Source organism: Cicer arietinum, chromosome 6, assembly GCF_000331145.2.
Source record: "Cicer arietinum cultivar CDC Frontier isolate Library 1 chromosome 6, Cicar.CDCFrontier_v2.0, whole genome shotgun sequence".
Taxonomy (NCBI): Eukaryota; Viridiplantae; Streptophyta; class Magnoliopsida; order Fabales; family Fabaceae; genus Cicer; species Cicer arietinum.
Window position 1 is genome coordinate 13,922,729 of NC_021165.2, and position 20,481 is coordinate 13,943,209.

At 28.0% G+C, this 20,481-nt stretch overlaps 3 protein-coding genes across 4 annotated transcripts; 1 reads left to right on the plus strand and 2 right to left on the minus strand.

The window, feature by feature from the left end:
- Positions 1–5,252: 5,252 nt before the first annotated feature.
- On the minus strand, positions 5,253–7,278 carry LOC101492002 (L-type lectin-domain containing receptor kinase IX.1-like). The gene has a single exon (XM_004504884.3). It carries the CDS (start codon positions 7,272–7,274, stop codon positions 5,253–5,255), a length of 2,022 nt encoding a protein of 673 aa, XP_004504941.3. The 5' UTR covers positions 7,275–7,278.
- A 1,302-nt stretch (positions 7,279–8,580) lies between these two features.
- On the minus strand, positions 8,581–10,732 carry LOC101492336 (L-type lectin-domain containing receptor kinase IX.1-like). The gene has a single exon (XM_004504885.3). The coding sequence runs from the start codon at positions 10,660–10,662 to the stop codon at positions 8,683–8,685; it is 1,980 nt and encodes a 659-aa protein (XP_004504942.1). The 5' UTR covers positions 10,663–10,732; the 3' UTR covers positions 8,581–8,682.
- A 2,116-nt stretch (positions 10,733–12,848) lies between these two features.
- Positions 12,849–19,724, plus strand: LOC101491267 (MADS-box transcription factor 23). 2 transcript variants are annotated; one of them, XM_004504813.4, is made up of 8 exons: positions 12,849–12,966; positions 13,139–13,370; positions 16,133–16,214; positions 16,948–17,009; positions 18,244–18,343; positions 18,537–18,578; positions 18,664–18,744; positions 19,138–19,724. In XM_004504813.4, the coding sequence occupies exons 2-8, from the start codon at positions 13,189–13,191 to the stop codon at positions 19,321–19,323; spliced, it is 735 nt and encodes a 244-aa protein (XP_004504870.1). In that variant the 5' UTR covers positions 12,849–12,966; positions 13,139–13,188; the 3' UTR covers positions 19,324–19,724. The 2 variants fall into 2 exon arrangements, with proteins under 2 accessions (XP_004504870.1, XP_027191437.1); XM_027335636.2 differs by having other exon boundaries at positions 12,905–12,970; positions 19,138–19,475.
- Positions 19,725–20,481: the final 757 nt, after the last annotated feature.

Genomic DNA, 20,481 nt, shown 5'->3' on the forward strand with positions numbered 1-20,481 from the left:
AGCAATTCAAGTTCTTAACTTTGAGGCCTCAATGCCTTGTAAATGTTAAGTTCTGGACAGCTGCATATGGTAAAAAACAGTTCTGGCAGTGCTGTATTTTGCAGTCTCTCTATTCATTTCAACCAACAATATTTTATATGATTCTTGTAAAATCAGAGTCTTATTCCTAAAAGATATGTGTGCAAGTTTAACATCATGGAAGTCAAAGTCAAAGTAAGTCTGTCTAGAAATTCTCCATGGTGTTTATAAATTCTAAATGCACTTTTTAGAGATATTTTTTTGGGTTATTTATTGGAAAATTATATCTTACTATATTGTGTGACCCCTGCATTGCGCGGATGTTGATATCTTTTTATGTGTATATATGCAATTTTTTATTGTGTTTTCACTACAAAATTAGATAAAATAAAAATGTAAATATTTAATATAAGTAAGTATATAATTAATTGTTAACATCGAAATTTAGAAGAATATTAAAAATTAACATTTCAACATGAAATGAAAATGATTTTTTTCTTTCTAAACATAATTATTTGTTTATAGTTTAAATTTTGATTTATTTGTACCATAGGTGCTACTCAACTATTTTAATTGAATAATTAACTATAATTATTTTGTTGCAATTTTTTTGAATATTTATAACTAATAATGTTAAATCGTTTGTTAACGTGATCCAATCAAATGTCCTGTGAATTTGAAATTGAAGGGTTGAGATAAAATGAACTTTTATTAATTAAACAAAAAGACTTATAACAATAAATAGTGGGAAAAAAGAACTAAAATACTCTAAGATCTAGTAATCTATTTAAACCAGGTTAATGTTAAATAACAACAAAATCAATCATTATAATAATATTTTTATAAATACCATTAATTTTTTGATTAAAATACAATTAATTAATTTAGACGCTTTTCTTTGTCAGATATGTTAGCATACCGCCGTTATCGTATAAAAAAATTCAATTATATAGGTAATTTATATTTCTCAATTAAATTTAAAATGATAAGAGTATCATTTCTTAATTAAATTCTACACATCACTTTTCAAAACTACTTGTACATTATTATTTTGTGTAATAAAGATAAACCAATTATAATTTTATTATATATATAACATTCTATTAACTAAGAATTTGGTTGAAGGTTTATTATTTTTTTGTTGGTACAATTTATCTGATATTTTATTTGCATTTATAGGTAATGAATTACAATTAATATATATTCGAATTAAGGAGGATTAACTTGGTTCGTGAGAGACACCGAAGAATTTTAAAAAGAGATTTTTGGTCTAAAATCTTATAAAACTAATATAATAATTAATTTACTAATATTTACTTATAAAAAAATTTGTTTTAACTATTAATAATAATATTGAATATTTCATTATTATTTTATGAAGGAATATTAAAAATAAAATAATAACTTTAACGATAACTGAATTTTTAAATTAAATTGTGTATTAATATTTATTTATACGTTGAAACTTGAAAAGTATATTTTAATTATTTATAATAAATTTAATTAACTATTAAAGAAAATCAAAATTTGCAATATTCTGTATAAAGAATAAAATATTGTTAAATATGGAAAGGTTTATGTTTAAATTTATAAAATGACATAAGCTATAGAGAATACCAAAGTTGTGATGAAAATTTAATAGAATTAAAGAGAATTACAGATAGCTAAATTATTTTCTTACATATAAATATAGTTTTTCAAATTCTGCATGTACATTTGAAATGTATTTAAATGCCTCCAATTTTCTTCGTCTTTGATACCCGATAAAATATCTCAAAATACAACATATATATACGTGTTTTGTCTTGTTGTGTGGATAATTTATAATTATTTCCACAGGCGTAGTAGAGAAGTTTATCAATGGAGACACAATTTTTTCAAAAAATGAGGAAAGACGGCTTGATGAGATCGGATTCATATTTACAAATAAGCGGTGAAAGTTGATTGAGAAAATGGTAGAATTATTTTTATGAGAAACTTTTGTGTATGGATTTTCAAAATATGTATATGATAATATGTAAGATGCAAACACAATAGTGACATTATAAGATAAACTTCACACACGTAATTCAAATAAAAACAAGCCAACAAAGATGTCATCACAAGAAAAACAAGAAGTCAAGCGTCACAATATATTTTCTTTCCTCATTAGCATAAAGCATGTTCCTCAATGCAAAATATTCAAATAGACACAATGAATAAATAAACGAGAGAAAATAAAAATGATTGAAAGAGTTTTCCGCTGGAACTTTTATTTCCTAAAAATAAAATTAAACATACCAAAATAAAAATAAATAAAAAGAAGTTAGCGCATGTTGCCTCCTACAAAGTGTTTGTTTATTGTCTTAAGCTTGACTATAGTCTAAGATAGATTAATCATTATGGAGGGTGACATAGGAGCAACCATTCCTCGTAATATTTTGCACGTTGTCCATTAATTGTAAAAGTGGTGCCATCGTCTTTAGAAACTTCAAGTGTTCCATAAGGAAAAACTTGAATTATGGTGTACCGTCTACACCACATTGAACGTAACTTTTGTGGAAAATGACGCAAACGAGAGTTATAAATTAAAATTTTCTCACCAATATGAAACTAACGTTGTTGAATGCGCTTGTCATGCCACTTTTTAGTGTGCTCCTTATAAAACTTTGCATTTTCATAAGCTCCAAGATGAAACTCATCTAACTCATCCAATTGAATCAACCTGTTTTCACTTATATGTTGAACATCAGTGTTAAAAAATTTCATAGTCCAAAGTGTTTTATGTTCCAATTCAACAAACAAATGATATGTTTTACTATAAACAAGATGTATTGATTTAGATACATAATCCACAACAATAAGTATATATTGATTTAAAAATGATTTAGGAAATTGATCATAAAATCAATATCCCAAACATCGAATATATCACATACTAAAATAGTATTCAAGAACATCACTTGGAGGCTAGAAATATTACTAGTTCTTTGATAACTATCACTAACTTTTACAAACTCGTGAGTTTTTTTTGAAATAGTAGGCCACTAAAAACCACATTGCAAAACTTTATATGCAGTCCTATTTGATCTAAAGCGGTCACCTACTTCTCTAGAATGACAATGTTCAAGAATATAAGTTACCTCATCCATAGGGACACAATGTCTAACTATCATGTCGCCACATACTCTAAATAGGTAAGGGTTATTCCACAACAAATGTCTAGCATCAGAAACTAATTTCTTCTTTTGCTGATAAGAAAAGTAAGGAGGAGTAACCTTACCAACCAAATAGTTAACAATATCAGCAAACCAAGGAGTATTAGAAATGGTTAAAAGCTTCTCATTAGGGAACAACTCATTGATCTTCCCATCATTTGAGGGTTGCATCATACTATGGTCAAGTCTGGAGAGATGGTCAATTGCAAAGTTCTCAACGTCTTTCTTATCTCTAATCTCTAGTTCAAACTCTTGTATCAACAAATTTCCTCTAATGAACTTGGGTTTGGATCATGTTTTTCAAGCACTAATTAATTGAGGAATATGTGTTGGATTTTATTTTTAAGTGAAACGCGATGCGTTAGACCATTCTATTAAGTGTAAAGAGAAATAATTTTTCTAGATCGTTGTAATTATTTAATCGTTATTATAAAGATATATTTTTCACAATAATCTCTTTTAGTACGTAAATATGTTATAACTATTTAATTGTTTGAATAAAAAATAAATTGATGTATTCGATAAAAATTGTATACTATTAAGAGTTAAATAAAAAAACATATGAATCCTATTTGGTTGGATGTGTATTATATGAACCTGATTTTTGTTTATCATATTTTCAATATCACAATGTGTATCTTATTTACTATGGATGTATATTTTAGACGTATTGAAATAATTATTTTTATTTTTTAAAAATTAATTTATCCAATACTTTATGAATATATATTTTATAAAAATCAAAGAAATAAATAATGCGAGATAATTTTTTTGGGACATCGATGAAGATGTACACGATTCACTTTAAGATTTTATTACTACTCTTGAATTGAAAAAATTATCACTTGATGAACAAAACTTTGAAACTATATTTTTTTTTATAGATGAGACAATTAAAAGTGATTTAAAATTGCTAGTTATTGAATAAAACTAATCTTTGTTTAAATTCTTTTAATGATATTTTTGTTGATATTCTAACACATAAATTATAAAAATTATGATCATATTATATATTTATGAAGAATAATTAATACATATATTTTTATAAGTATTTTACACGTATATAATTTTTTTAATAAATTTTTTGGCAGTGTATCTAAACCGAATTGTATCTTAAATTTTAAAAACTTAACATATTCGTGTTTCTGTATTATATAGCAACCGCGCTCGTACTACGTATCGGTGCATAAAGAGATCTATTTTTTTTTTTTCTTCTTTCAAATACTTCTTTTTTTAGTCTATATAAAATTTCACTATTTTGTTTTTAATCTTGATAAATATTTTTATCAACTTTTAGTCAATAATTCTTTTTTTTTCGTTTTCATTTTTTGTCCTTGATTTTTTACCAACTAATGTGTATATATCTTTTGAATTTTTGAATGATTTTTTATAATAATATTTGAGATATTATAAGAAATTTTCTTACAAAAATTTAAATTTTTTTAACAAGCAATAAATTAAATTTTTAAGCATAAAAGGCTTAAAAATTCATATTTGATTCATCATTTGTTAAAAAAAATTAAACTTTCGTCTAAAAGTTCTTAAATATGTCCTACTAAATATGTCCTAAACATATTTAAAATTAGGGACAAAAAATGAAAAGGAAAATTTTTAAAGAACTAAAGGTTGATGAAATTTTTTATAAGGAATAAAAACAAAATAGTAAAATTTTATAGAGACTAAAAACTTATTTAACCCTTATTTCTTGTCCAATTTTTTTAATTCAATTTCTTCTCCATTTTTCACACCCAAGGATTCAACTTTGTTATTATTTTTAAATAAACATAACCCTAATTAATACTATTAATTTATTTCGGAATATAGAAAATTAATATTAAATGCTACATCATCTATACACAAAAGAACAATTTAATCATTTTTCTATACAAAATAAATACCTTAACTACACTATTAATTTTTCTTAATAAAAGTGAAATATGTTTATATTTAACAACAAATGAAATGAAGTATAATTTTCAGCACCTTAAACCCATAACATCCCAAACTGGATATATGAATAATGATGACTACATTCAACTAACCTGTAGCCCTAAAGAAAGATGGAACTGAAAAAAATTGTTCATTTGTTATATTGGGAGAAGACAAAGGACCTAGGAATGGCATATTTAGTGGTAGAATTGGTAATGAAGCTTCAAAATTAAGCACCTTAATGACTTTCCTAATAGATGGTCTTGATCTAGAATCAGGATTAGCACACCAAAGTCCAACTACCAACAAACATTCCATTTGCTTCACATCAAACACCCCACATAGCTTTGAATCAGCTGCTACAATTAGATTTCTCAATCCATATAGCTCCCAAACCCACTCAACTAATGATACCTCACCCTCCAATTCTTGATGGTGTATAGCTTTTCTTCCACTCACTATCTCCAACAAAACAACACCAAAACTGAATATATCAGATTCCTTTCTAGCCTTCCCTGTGTCCAAGTACTCTGGAGCTAAGTAACCTCTTGTTCCAGCCACAACTGTTGTTTCTGACCCTTTCTCATGATCCATCAGCCTAGCTAAACCAAAATCACCAAGCTTAGTATTAAAGTTAGAGTCCAACATTATGTTACTTGATTTTATATCCCTATGAATCACACATTTTTCCCATTCTTCTTGCAAATAAAGCAATGCTGATGCCAAACCAAGAGCTATATTGTATCTTAAATTCCACCGCAAGATGCTTCCTCCCCGGAAAAGATGATAATCTAAGCTTCCGTTCGGCATGTATTCATATATCAGGAGAAGTTCATTCTTCTTGTGACACCAGCCATTGAGTTTCACCAAATTTCTATGCCTCAATTGACTAATTATTTTTACTTCTGCTGTGTATTGCTTTATACCTTGCCTTGACTCTGAAGATATCCTTTTTATAGCTGCAACTGAATTTGAGTCTTTAAAATAACCTTTATAAACACCACCAAAACCACCTTGTCCTAGCTTTTGTGTCTCTTCAAAGTTGTTTGTTGCATTCAACAAATCATAGTAAGAAATCTTCTTTGGTCCAATACTCATTTGGAATTCATCATCCATGTTCTGATCAGAAACAGTTTCTGAAGTAGCTTCTTCTTCTTTTTCTTCTCCTTCTTTATTCTTCTTCCATAACAAAATGAAAAAAATTGCTATTAAACTCAACAAGAAACATACACCAATACCAACTCCCCATCCCACCAACAATTTAATCTTGATTACTTTTGTTTTCTTCTTCAGATCAGCTTCATTATCGAAATAACTCGGTTGGCTTGTACTAAAAGACCATGACAGCAATGTATGTTCCTCATCTACAAATCCTGTTGAAGCTGATATGCCAACAATAACATACTCAGGTAAATGCTCTCTTAGATCAATAACATGTGAAAAGTGCTGTTGTAACTCTTGCCCTTCATTCAATTTATAACCAGTGAAAGAAACATTCATACTATTATTTCTTGAACTGTATTCAATGCTACAATCATAAACTTTCCTTTCTGTAACATTTGCAAACCATTCAACACATGTATCAGACACCACAGATTTGATATTCACACCCACATGGTTAACACCAGGGTCCCAATTATTTTGATAAGTATCAAATTCCACTGCTACAAATGAATACTGAGTTAAATTCAATGCAATTTTGCTTGCAGGAACAAGGCCAAAACCACCACCACCTCCAATATGTTTTGAGTTTGGAAGATCTGAGCTTGCAAGAAAGAATGTCAAACCATCTCCATAAAAAGTATGATTTGAAAATATAATAAAAGAAAACTTGGTACTAAAGTCATAGACTTGGTTTGTGGTTTTGTCCCAAAGTTTGATAAGTTTTGGACTTGTGACTCTACCAGTAAGAGAAGCCTTATCTGGGTCAGTAGGGTACCCTGTGAGTTTAATGACAAAGTCAGAATCGTCAATAGTGGCATCTCCATCAAGCTTTGGCTGATCTTTAAAAGAGTGACTAAACATAGGGTAATTAAAAGACTCAAAATGAGAATGTGTAAGAGGGATTATTAGGAACAGAAAAATTGTTCCCCTTACATAACAGAATATAGGAATTTTTGGATTTGCCATTTCATGTTTGAAGTATAACACTTTCATGTATGTATTTATTTTACTGTTCTTTATTTGTCATTTATGTAGCTTCCTTTGCTATTGTAAATTATGTACATCCACAACTCGTGTCGATGGAAACTATGCAGGGATCACAAATTCACAATCTCCTAAGAGTTAACGTTTGAGGTGGTACTATTGTACTTTGTTCTAAGTAGGAACAAACAATGTTGGGTTGGATCACGTAAACAAAAGGTATATATATAACTAAAATATATAAAATTAAATTGGTTCCGGAAGGATCTAACATTTTAGAAATAGATAAAAAGTTGCTTTTTGATGGGAGACTCCGACTCGGATATTTGACACAAACATGAATACGTCGACACTTCTATAAAAAATGAATTTAGTTCATCTAAGGTGAGAAATTGGTAGAATAAAAGGATTAATGATTGATATTATAATCAGATCTGATTGGTCATGTACATATAATATCAAATCATTCATTTGATTATCAATAATTCTTATTATTCTCTAACTCACTTTAAAAAAGTTAAATCCGTATAAAAATATAAGAATTATACACTAATATGTATATTTATTTATTGTAATTAAATAAAACATGAACATTATTATTATAAAAATCTAAATTAAGAATCAAAATATATATGTGCATTTAAATTGAACAATTTGTTACATTACAAAAAATTATAAAATAAGATACGATACTTGTTCACGTTCATTCATTTATCTATTAATGAAAAGTTAAATATCTTGTAATTAAATTTAATGACTTAAACCTCATCATTGATTATCATTGTTTTGACACATCTTTAATCCTTAACAAATGTGTCTGAGATGTGTCTAAGGTGTATAGAAACAAAAAAAAAAAGTTTTTTTAAACTTGTTTGAGGTTTTGTATGCACATCAATCATCAACATGTATTATCTCATAAATTGTTTTGCTTCATAGCGAGTAATCAATATCTGATTCATTGCATGTTGCTAAATCAACAAAATCGGTATATCTCGGAACATTCCAAATAGATGCATGTCAAGTAGGGCACCTTTCTTCTCTATTTCTCAAAAGAAATGCTATTAGTAATGTTTTGAGTGTATAGAGGTCTAATTATACACAACATTTATTACTATTTCAAGAAATGTAGGTCTTTATACACCAATTTTATTTTATTTTTATTAGAGCACTTCAGTTCAATTTGAGAAATAGGAAAAATCTCTGCTTTGCTACATAGGGATTAATTGTATACATTATATTACATGATTTTTGTAAATAGATTAATTTGTAATTGGTATGCATATATATTTGCTCAGGAAAAAATATATTGAACACATATGTTGCAAATACTAATGTTAAATAATTTGGTCCTATACAGAAAAGTTCTCCTATGATTCTTACACTATGCCTATTTCTAACTTTTTGTCCAATAGGTGGACGAAACTGAGGAAAAAAGTGTTTTCATTGTTGAAGGAAAATAAGTTGGCACAGGCATTTTTTCTGGAAGAATTGGCAAAGGAGACTCAAATTTGAGAACCTGAATCACATGCCTTATACAAGGCCTAAATAAATAATCTGGATGAACACACCAAAGTCCAACAATCACCAAACATTCCAATTGCTTCTCATCAAATGCTCCACACAACTTAGGATCACATGCTTCATGCAACTTTCCCAATCCATAAAGCTCCCAAACCCACTCAACAACACTTATTTGACCCTCTTTTTCTTCTCTCTCAATGGCTTTCCTTCCACTAGCTATTTCCAACAACACTACACCAAAACTATATATATCAGATTCCTTAGTAGCCTTTCCTGATGTGAAATATTCAGGTGCAATATAACCTCTTGTCCCAGCTATAAGTGTAGTTTGTGACCCTTTTTCATGATCAACAAGCCTAGCTAAACCAAAATCACCAAGCTTAGCATTGAAACATGAATCCAACATAATGTTACTTGATTTAATATCTCTATGAATCACACACTGCTCCCATTCTTCTTGTAAATAAAGCAACGCTGAAGCCAAACCGAATGCTATCTTATACCTCACTGTCCATGTCAAAGAGCTTTTGTCACCATATAGATGAGAATCTAAGCTTCCATTTGACATAAACTCATATACAAGAAGAAAATCATTCTTTTTGTGACACCAACCAAGAAGTTGTACAAGATTCCTGTGTCTCAATTGGCTTATGACCTTAACTTCAGTTGCATATTCTTGTATTCCTTGTCTTGACTCTCTTGATATCCTCTTGATAGCAACATAAGAATTCAACTCTTTCAAATAACCTTTGTATACACCACCAAAACCACCTTGTCCTACCTTATATGCTTCTGAAAATTTGTTTGTTGCACTCATTAGTTCATTGTAGGAAAATCTCTTAGGTCCAGTTCCTTTTTGGAATTCATCATCCATGTTGAGATCAAAACTAAACTCTTCTTTTCTCCTTTTACTCCTCTTCCATAATAGAGTACAAATCAATCCAGACAAACTCGCAGCCAAGCCTGTACCGATTCCAAGCCCGATTTTCAATCCTATCTTGTTTTCTTTTCCAGAAATAGGACTAGTGATTGGCGCGGTTATCTGATATCGGGTTTCATCACGTAATAAACTTGAATGAAACGACCACGATCGAAGCGTATGCACCTCATACAATATTCCTGTTGCAGCAGAGAAGCCAACAATAACCTTCTCAGGTAAGAAATCTCTTAAATCAACCTTGTATGATATGTAATCTTCAACTGGTTTATCGTCGCTGTACATGGTGAATGAAACACTCAAATTAAAAGTGGTTGAATTGTAGTGAATGCTGCAATTATAAACACTCCATTGTAGAATATTAGTAAACCATGGCTTAGTTATAATAGACCTCATGGAGTTGAAATTGAAACCAACATGAGGGCCTTGACCAAAAGGATCCCATGATGGATTATTGAAGGTATCAAATTCAAGTGCCACAAAAGAGTGTTGAGTTGAATTCAGTAGTTGGTCTCCATCCACAAGGCCAAGACCACCACCTTCTTTGATATTCTTCAAAAGTGGGAGATTTGGATCAGCCATGAAGAATACCATTCCATCACCATAATTACTTGTTTTTGAAAAAACAACAAAGGAGAATTTGGTGGTGAAGTCAGAGAGCTTTCCTGAGCTCAAATCCCAAAGGAGCATCTGTTCCAAACTCGTGACACGACCGACGCTGTAATTGTTGTTTTGGTCAAGGCTGTTGGATGTTATTTGGATAGTTCCTTTATAAGGAGAAGCATCTCCTTCCCAATTAACATCACCATTCTTAAAATAAGGGTAATCAAATGATAGTGAATTAGCAACATGGATTATTGCATAATAACATAAAACAAGAGTTCGAGTGTGAAGACTAATATGCAAAGGAGACATATGTGAATATCAACTAATAACTTGTTCAAAATCTTTTTTTGTGGAACATTATCATATATCATATGTAAGTAAGACATTAAGGTTGGAGCACCAAAGTAGTAATTAAGATAATAATATTTTCCTTATCTGTCATACTTGCAACATAGAACAATGAGCGATTACTCCAATGATTTTGGTTGGATTTGAAGTATGTCAACAAAACTTAATCATCCGGCCTTTAGTAAATATTAAGCTAATAGCCGAATGTAAATATTTAATTATATGATTTTATTGACTAGAGTTAGGACTTGCTTGGTTAAACTAAACTATAACCTACATTATACATGAAAAAGTAGTTGATAGTTCAAACTTTACGGAATAAAAATTACTTTATTCAAATTAAACTGTTAGTAAAATCAACTTTCATTATTGTTTACTAATTTTTCTTGTATTATTTTCTTTCTTTTTTCACTAAAAATTGGATAATACCTTATAATAATAGTGCAATCGCTGGAACAAAAAGATTCCATTCCCTCATAGTACCATTGACAAATCATCCAATTAAAACATCTTACCAGTTCTTATCTTATTTTTAGTAGAATTAAAAAACATCAAGAAGAAGTGTGTGTGATAAATAAGTAGTATATAATTGTGTTTATACTTGTTTAATTGTTTGTGTTTTGGTTTTTAAGGTTTTAAAATCCGTTGGTAAAACAGTTTTTTCTGCGTGCAGTAACGACTTAAGTAATTACTTATTTTATTTTATTTAAAAAAAAAAGCATTATCTAATTTATTTTTTAGTTTCTGAACAAGAAAATTAAAAATAGTTCTGTAAAATAATTTTACAAGCAGACTAATCAAACAAACCTAAAGTCGTTGTTATTAAAAAAAATTGTTTTAAAAAAAGTAATCAGTCAAACAAACCATAAGTCATTGCTATTTATAAAAACCTTAAGTTACCACTTTGTTCAAAATGTCCATTTAGTAATTTTCACATTATATTTACCTCTCTCCAAGCAATGGTGATTAAAATTTGCGACCTATGAATCTAATATTTGTTTTTTAGTACTAAATTAAACCATCGAAGTTTCATTCCTTAAATTTTAAATTAAACCATCCAAAATAGTTAAAACTCATATTCTCACCAGGATGAATTTTATATATAGTTTATCATAAACTAATGTTTAAAAGAAATTTGAAATATTAATAATGATTAACAATGTTAATGTTCTTTTTTATTTTTAAGGTTGAGATAATTATTCAATCAACGTCGGTTTGAAAAAATAAAGAAAAATAAACATGTGTTTTAAAATTATCTTGCCTCAAATCATTATAATACTATCTCAACATAAAGATAAAGAAAATTATTAAATATATTGTCTCAACCGCAAAGATAAAAAACACTTTTAAATATATATTTAAAGAATATCATCGATCATACTTAAAAGCTTTAATTGATGTACTACCCATCAAAATGGTTTCCGTTAAATTTTCCTCTCTCAAGCTATATGATTTACTGTTAAATCTCGCTCTCAATATTATCAAAATTCTAACTATAGTAATTAAACCTCTTTTTCCTCTAAAATTAATTAAAAATATTTAATTCTTTAAAAAAATTAAAAAAATGCTATCAATTGTTGATTTAGATTTTTCAAATAAGCAATAAATGCCACACGCATATATTTATTTTAACAAATGTAATTGAAAAATACTCACGGTGCAAATGAAATATCAATTTTAGAAATGTGTCAAACTTAAATAGTTGAATGATGACATATTAGTATGCAATAATTTTATAGAGCGAAGAGATTGTGTTCGTGTCAAGTTTTAGTTCAATTCATAATAAATTAACTTACTACTCATATGTGAGTTCAACTCTCACCGTTAATATAAAGATGTTTTAATAAGTAACCGCAATTATATATAAAAATTGAGCTTAAAATAGGTGTGATGGTTGAAAAGTGGTGACCGATGAGGATGATCCGAAACATTAATTAATTTGACTGTATTGCTGATGTAGGAGTTGAACAGTACGAGGTTACCACACATTAAGTGACACGTCATGATAAATTTGCAACACTTTGTCATTTTCCTATGCATTGTGACTTGAGCTACTTGTACTTTGTGTGATTCTCAATTGGCAAAGAACCCATATTTTTGCGTACTTGTTCAATGCTCATTGGCCCATACACCAAAACCTTAAACTCCTCGATATATAATATAGGCACAACAAATTAAACAGCCTTGAGTCCTACAAATACCACTTTAATCAAAGCATCTTCTTCCCGTTTTAGTTTTAGCATCTGCTCTCGCAATAATTTTCTAGTAAGTTAGTTCTACAACTAATTGCTTCCATATATTCCATTGACTTATTTATTTTTTTTTTATAACTTATTTATTTGTTTTGGAACAACTAAAGTTATTATTTTATTTTAAAATCTATGTTTGTGCAATTATTCAAGCAACCGGTGAGAAAAACTCTTATGAATTATTTCAGGTAAATATATTATTTGAGATTAATTGAGAGAACCCTAGTTGTAAATTAAGATGAGGAGAGGAAAGATTGTGATTGAAAGGATTGAGAACTCAAGTAGCCGGCAAGTGACATTCGCAAAGAGAAAAAAAGGGTTGATGAAGAAAGCTGAAGAACTATCCATTCTATGTGATGCACAAGTTGGATTGATTGTGTTCTCTTGCACTCACAAGCTTTATGACTACGCAAGCTCAAGGTACCTTCAAATCATTTTCTTCATTATCTCTTTTTTTTTTACCTACTCTTCAAAATTAACTCGATCTATGCTTCATTAATATACTTTACTCCCTTTTCTTTTTCATCTATAGCACAATCTTATTTTCTGTTTGCTTAACCTAGATAGGTACAACTTTCAAATTAATTCAAGGATACATATATTAAAACTAGTCTAATCAAAATAATTATAAAATATATATGAAACAATTTAAAGCTTATTTTATTAAATTTATACTTATACCGATAATATAATATAAAAGTATTTTATATTTACAAATTTATACTTGTATTTTATATTTACATTAATCATATGTATCATTTCATTTTTTCTTCAGAATCATACTATAGAATGCTTATTTTTTTACAAACATACTATAGAATGTTAATATAGTTGGTAACAAATGTTAGTATTGTGTGTATTTTTTTTTATATTTAAAATGGTATATTCAATATTCATTCAAATTGATAAAAAAATTATATCAATTGATTGAATACAATTTAAAGTAGCTAAAATAATTAAAAAAATGAATTTTGTCATTTTTGTAGACTTTAAATTATTTTTTGTTAGTATAGTTTGTATTTGATAGGCATAAGAGTTAATTTCTTTCATTATCACTCTATTCTATTATCACTCTACTCTTTAACTCTTACATCAAATCAATCTCATTTAGTGTTGTTAAATTTTTAACTTGAATAATTTCAAGAAAATGAGTTGTATGGTTTTCAATTGGTTACTCCCTCATACCAATCATAGTTATTGTGTTTGCTAGTTTTACTATTTACACCATATCTATATATGTGTAACCTTAAATACCCCATTCATTGAGAAATTGTTTTTAAGCTTCCAAAAGATAGATAACAACATTTGAAATCATTGTAAAATTTTCTATTAATCGACACAAAGGACATTTATAACAATAAAAAATGCAATAGATATAATATTTTATTAAAATTTACTAAAAATAACTAGATTTGCCTTTAAACCGTGACTATATTATAAAATTCCCAAAAGAATTAGAGATTGATAAGAATATGAAATAGGTCTTCAATTTTGATGTCTCTTAACTTTAGAGATGTAATAATAGACATATTTCATTGAAATACCAACCAATGTAGAGGTTTACTGAGCAATGGCACATAACATGTAATTTCAACATAGATGTTGATCACAAAAAACACAAATAATGTTATTTTCATTTGTTGTAATCAACTTTTTAATTTGTGACAAATTTTCTTTAGTTGAGAATTATGCTAACAAGTTTTTAAACTTGAGTGTGGAGACATTACCAACGTAATTACTAATTAGGTTTGAATATTAGAAATGTGGTAATCACATGACAAAGATAACGAGGATATATACTTAACAAAACAGAACTTGAGATTAAATGTTCAAGTCAACAAGCTATGGTTTGGTGTGGTAGCTAATCCAGTTTCATGAACTCATTAATACAATGGAAAGAAAGTATTCTAAAGGAGGATGCATGGATTTGATATCATGTAAGAATATATCATGACAAAGAAAAATGTTAGAATATTATGTATTGTGCTTTGTTGCACTACTATATGATAATCCCAAAAATAGTTTTCAGAAGCATGATTCGGTCCAATGAAGAGTAAAAGAATTTAGAGCAAGTTTGATTGTTGGAAATTGAGTGAGAAAAAGTGGTTACAATGACAATACGATGATGTCCAAATATTTAGATTAACTAAACAAACAAATCATAATTATATAAATTCTTATAACTACTCAAATATCTAGCACACCTACAACTATATCTAATACCCTATAAGTTGGTATTGTGGATTAACTTTTTCAATTTGAGATGAAAAATCGACATAACATTACAAGAAAAAAAAATACAAGTTGTAGTTACATCAATTAAACAAGAAAAAAAATCGATGAAGGAAGAACAACAATGTGCATAACTCATATACTTCTTTAACTTACTTAGTCTCAGGATCTTCTTTCATTATTTCCAAGACATTCACTCTAAAATCTTAGTCTTTCTTCTTCTTCTTTATCCATTATAGAAACAATGGTTTATAATCATTTTTTGAGTTAAAATTATCCTTTCAAGTCATTTTATTTTTTCATTTTATCTAAATGAGTGATTTCCACGTAAATTTATTGTTTTATTGTTTCTTTCGTACTTTTTTATGATTATGTCGTCTTGGTGCTACACTTTTTTATTTTTTGTCTTATTGTGGTGTTCATTTTTTGTTCAGATTGACAATGTAGTTTCAGTCCATTACAAATTTAATCATTGATTTTGATGTCATTAATGTTACTGAAAGTATAAATATTATTGTTTTGTACTATTAACAATTTAGTGTTATAAGTTTATTCGTATATTTATCATTTTTTTTGTTTTAGTTTAATTTGAATGTGTATTGTATTGATGTATTTTATTAACAATTGAGTGTTGTTTTTGTCCTATTAACAATTAACAATTGAGTTTTGTGATTTTTTTTGTACATTTATCATTTTATTTTAGATTTTTTTATTCTTTTGTATACACATTTATTGTAATTCTATCACATTAAATCTTTTGTTCATTTAGTTTATAAAACTTAGTGGTTTTTTGTCTTTCTCTTCTCTTCATCTTCCTCTCTTCTATGTTTATCATTGTTAACATTTTCTAAAGTAACATTTTTTATGTTTATATAATGTTACTTTAGAAATGATATTCACAATAATATTATTTCCATATGATTAATGCAAAACATCTACATTATTGGCAGCATGGAATCTACTATCGAGCGTTATAGCAAGTTAGCTGAGGACCGTCATCACTCAATGAATCCTACTACTTGGGATGTCCAGGTAATACTCCTCCATATACACACACGCCAAATACTATTTTGCAGCTTAATTTACATATTCACATAACTTTTTAACAATTAAATATTTTTCAACTTTCAAGTATAGAAGCACGATAGCTACTAAGTAAACAGAAATGACATATTAAAAATTCAGAAGAAAAAATAAATAAATAAATAAATAATAATAATAATAATAATAATAATAATAATAAGAGATACTTTTCAAAGACAAAAATATGGATTTATGTTATTTTTTATTTTATTTAATTTTTTTATTTAAAAAAATATAATAAATTCTACTATAATTAACTCATGTGAGATTCTGGATTCAAAATTGAGATAAGATGTCCAATCTAACGAAATCGATATTTATCAGTTAAATTATGACTTAAAGACAATATAAATTTATATTTAAAATATTTTATTAACCATTAAAATGTAAGACATTAATAAATGATAAAATAAGACATATGTATAAGTTTATTTAACACAATTGAATCAAACATATGCATAAGCTTATTGAAATAAGCTCGCTCAAATATCTTCATTCATAAGTAAGATTGGTCGCGAACTATTTTTAACTTTAGCCAAAAACTAGCTATAATACTTTTTTCATAAGTGCAAATAAGCTCTAGAAATAAAATAAATAAATAAAATAAAAATAAAAATCGCCATGCAATGCATAAGTGATTGTATTATTATATACATCTCATATTTGTATTACTACTTGCAAGTTTTGGCAAAGTGAAGCCTCAAACTTGAGGAAACAATTGCAGCACTTGAAGAATTGGCAAAGGTAAAATATTATGCACATATCTATATATCTATTATACTCCTTATATGCTTCAAGCATTGAGGAGGACTAATACATTTATTTCTAAATAAATAATTGCCTCCTAGTTTAAAAGAGAACCAAGACCAAGAGTGCATGTCCATAAGTTGGGTTGGTTTTGTTGAATCCATTTGAGTGGCCATTTCTAATAGATACATATCAATAAGACAAATTAAATTAAAAATAAAACAAAATACAAACACCAGAATCAAGTATAAATATATCAAAATACAAGCATCTTTAAAATCATAACTTATCCAAAAGTCTAAACTAATTAGACTCAAGACTCTCATATCCAATTGGTCAAACACATGATCGTTTGTTGGAGGGATCTATAACAAACCTACCACGAGAAGGAACATTTGAGACGTCTGCCTCATATTCCGAGTCTTCCTCAAGTGATTCCTAGTTTGTTCCACAACGCACTAATCGTCATCCGTCAATGAAGGGTATTTGTGATATCCCTCTCTGCTAGATGTAGATGACCACTCAAAGACAAATCTCCTGAGATCATTGACTAGATATCTTAGTTGGTTAATTAGTTACGTTAGTAGATTAATTATTTTACACTAGTTAGTTAGTAGAGATTTATACCACAATATTGTGCAATGGCCTCCTAGGGTAAGTTGAAACCCTTCTATGAATCCCCCATCTGCAATCTCAGTCAAATAAGTTGAAACCCTGTTCCTAGCGTTTTTCAAAGTTCTCAATCTATATGGTTGTACAACACATCCACAATAGATATAGGCTTTGGCTCTTGTTGTGGTGCCTACCACATCCACATAAAAGGTAATTGCAACTCAATAGTCATACAACATACCGTCTCCATGTATAAGTAGTGAGTATCCATACAGGGAGGTCAAATATCATACAGTTCCGGTCCAAGTCTATATTTTTTAGTCAATTGGATATATAGATGCAATTCTAGACACTTTTAACTATTAACCTTTAATAATCTTTTATTTGGAATATGTCTCTGTTGTTAGAGTCTCTATTTTCCAACAATCAACCACATCAATATAACATTTAAAAGGAATAAACATTTTGCCTTAAATCATGCTATCTTTTGAAACCATGATTCATCAAAGATATATATGCAGATTTTGTAGTAAAAGAATCAATTAAATTCAATAATGCAACTTGAAAAACATCTTCCCTCAAGAATAAGGACTCCACACTTTGTTTTTGGTAAATGCAGACAAGTGATGGGCCAAGAACTATCTGGTTTGGAATTTAATGAGCTGCAGCATCTAGAAAATCAATTGGAGATGAGTTTGAAAAACATTCGCATGAGAAAGGTATCACAGTCATAGTTATATATATATGTGTGATAGTCAAATCTTCCCTTATAAAGTTTCATTTTGGTTCTGATCAAGTTTTTAACAAAATTTTCTTTTAAATTTTTCTTGGTAAAAGTTTGATTATACATTGTTTTGAACAAAAAGGAAAATTCAAAGAATCTATTTGACACAATAATTTGTTGACTTGCAGGATCAAATGTTTAGTGATGAGATCAAAGAATTACACAAAAAGGTTTTAGGAATCAAGCTTTGTTCCTTTTGATGAATGAAAGGTTTCACAGCAAAATTCTTACCAATTTCCATTGATGTCATTGTAGGAAAACCTTTGTAGCCAAGAAAATGAAGAACTTCATAAGAAGATAGACCTCATTGGTGAGGAAAATGCAAAACTAAACAAGGTAAATCTATAACAAACGTTAAATTAAATCAATATGTTTTCATAATTTATAAATGTTATTTTGTAAAGTTTATGGAAAGAAAATAAAATTAGTTTTTAGATTTATCTCTAAAATAGTTCTGCAAATATTTGTATCAGTAAATAAATTCATTTCACGTCTGAAAAATACACATTCTGTAATTTAAGAATATGTCATTCATCATACTCATGGTTTCATAAATATTTAAAAGTATGAATGTGTGACAAAATGATTATGCATATTTAAAAATAAAAGAGGCTACACACACACAAACACAACATAGAGACAGGGCTGCTGTTTTGATTTATCAAGAAGCTAAAGGCTTGAAGTTTACTTTAAATAGCAAAAAAATTAATTAAAGATTTTGGATACAAGCTTATTGGAGCAGCAAGACGTGCAGAATATGCAACATCCAATCCTTCATGCAGTAGTATCAGCTATGGATATTATGATAAACATGATGAACCAATCAGTCTTCAGCTAAGCCAGGCACAACCTCAATACAATGAACCTCCTGCCAGAGCAAATAATATGGGGTCTTGTCTCAAATTGAGGATGTGAAAGTATAACTAAGGATTATAAATATATGTTCATTCTTAATTTCATTATCATAAACTAATGAGCTAAAGTCTCTGAAGTACTAGATGATCACAGCTGCATTGATCATGCGACAACAGCTCAATTAGTTGCCAAAATCAAAGCTTCCAACAACTTGTCTCAATGGTCATGCATATAATATATATTGGAGTGGGATCTTGTGCTTCAACAACCATACCTGTTCAATTCAACAATCAAACGTAATGATTTCCTCTGTATTGTAAAGTGTAATATCATATATGGTGTGGTTTTGTAATTTCTTATTCTTTTATGATGCTTGATTGATTGAACGGATGACAAACTAAACATTTTGTTATTGATAGTAAAGAAAGATCTATAATAAAATAATAATGAAATTATTTTAATCTATTAAAATGATATACAAAGAGGAAAAAAATTGACTTAGACGCTAGAAACTATTTATTATAAACATGTTATTTGGCATTGTCAATATACTAAAGATATCAATGTTTTTCTGACTTATTTTTATGTCTAAATAACATATCAGTCAGTTAACTTAATTTCAATTAACTTTGTAGTTTATTAATTTTATTTTCTTTTGATTTAATCATTTATTTTAATTTTAAGTGACAGTTTGATCTTTTATGTTTTAAAATGTCAACAATGTTATCTCTTTTAAAATTTCAAAATCTATAAAATTAATTATCATCTTCGGTATAATGCAAATTTCATTAAATTCATAACTTAAATCTTTAAATAAACTTATATTTTTATTTTTTATTTGATGAATTTGATGTTGTTGGAGATAAAAATATGAGTGTATTTGAATATTTGAGTTATGCATTTGATGAAATTTGACATTATATTAAGATAATAATTAATTTTATAGGTTTTATTTAAAAATTTTGATGAATTTGTGTAAAAAAAAAACGAAATAACATTGTTGACATTCTAAAATATAAAAGATCAAATTGTCACTTAAAATTAAAATAAATGATCAAATTAAAAAATGAAAAAAATGAAGAAAAAAAATGACTAAAACAAAATTAAGTTAAAGCACCGCGTTATTTAACTTATTTTTATTTTAAAAAGAAGAAAGTATTTAAATATAACATAAAACCAAGAATCTTATTATTTGTTATTTAATTATTAAAACATAAC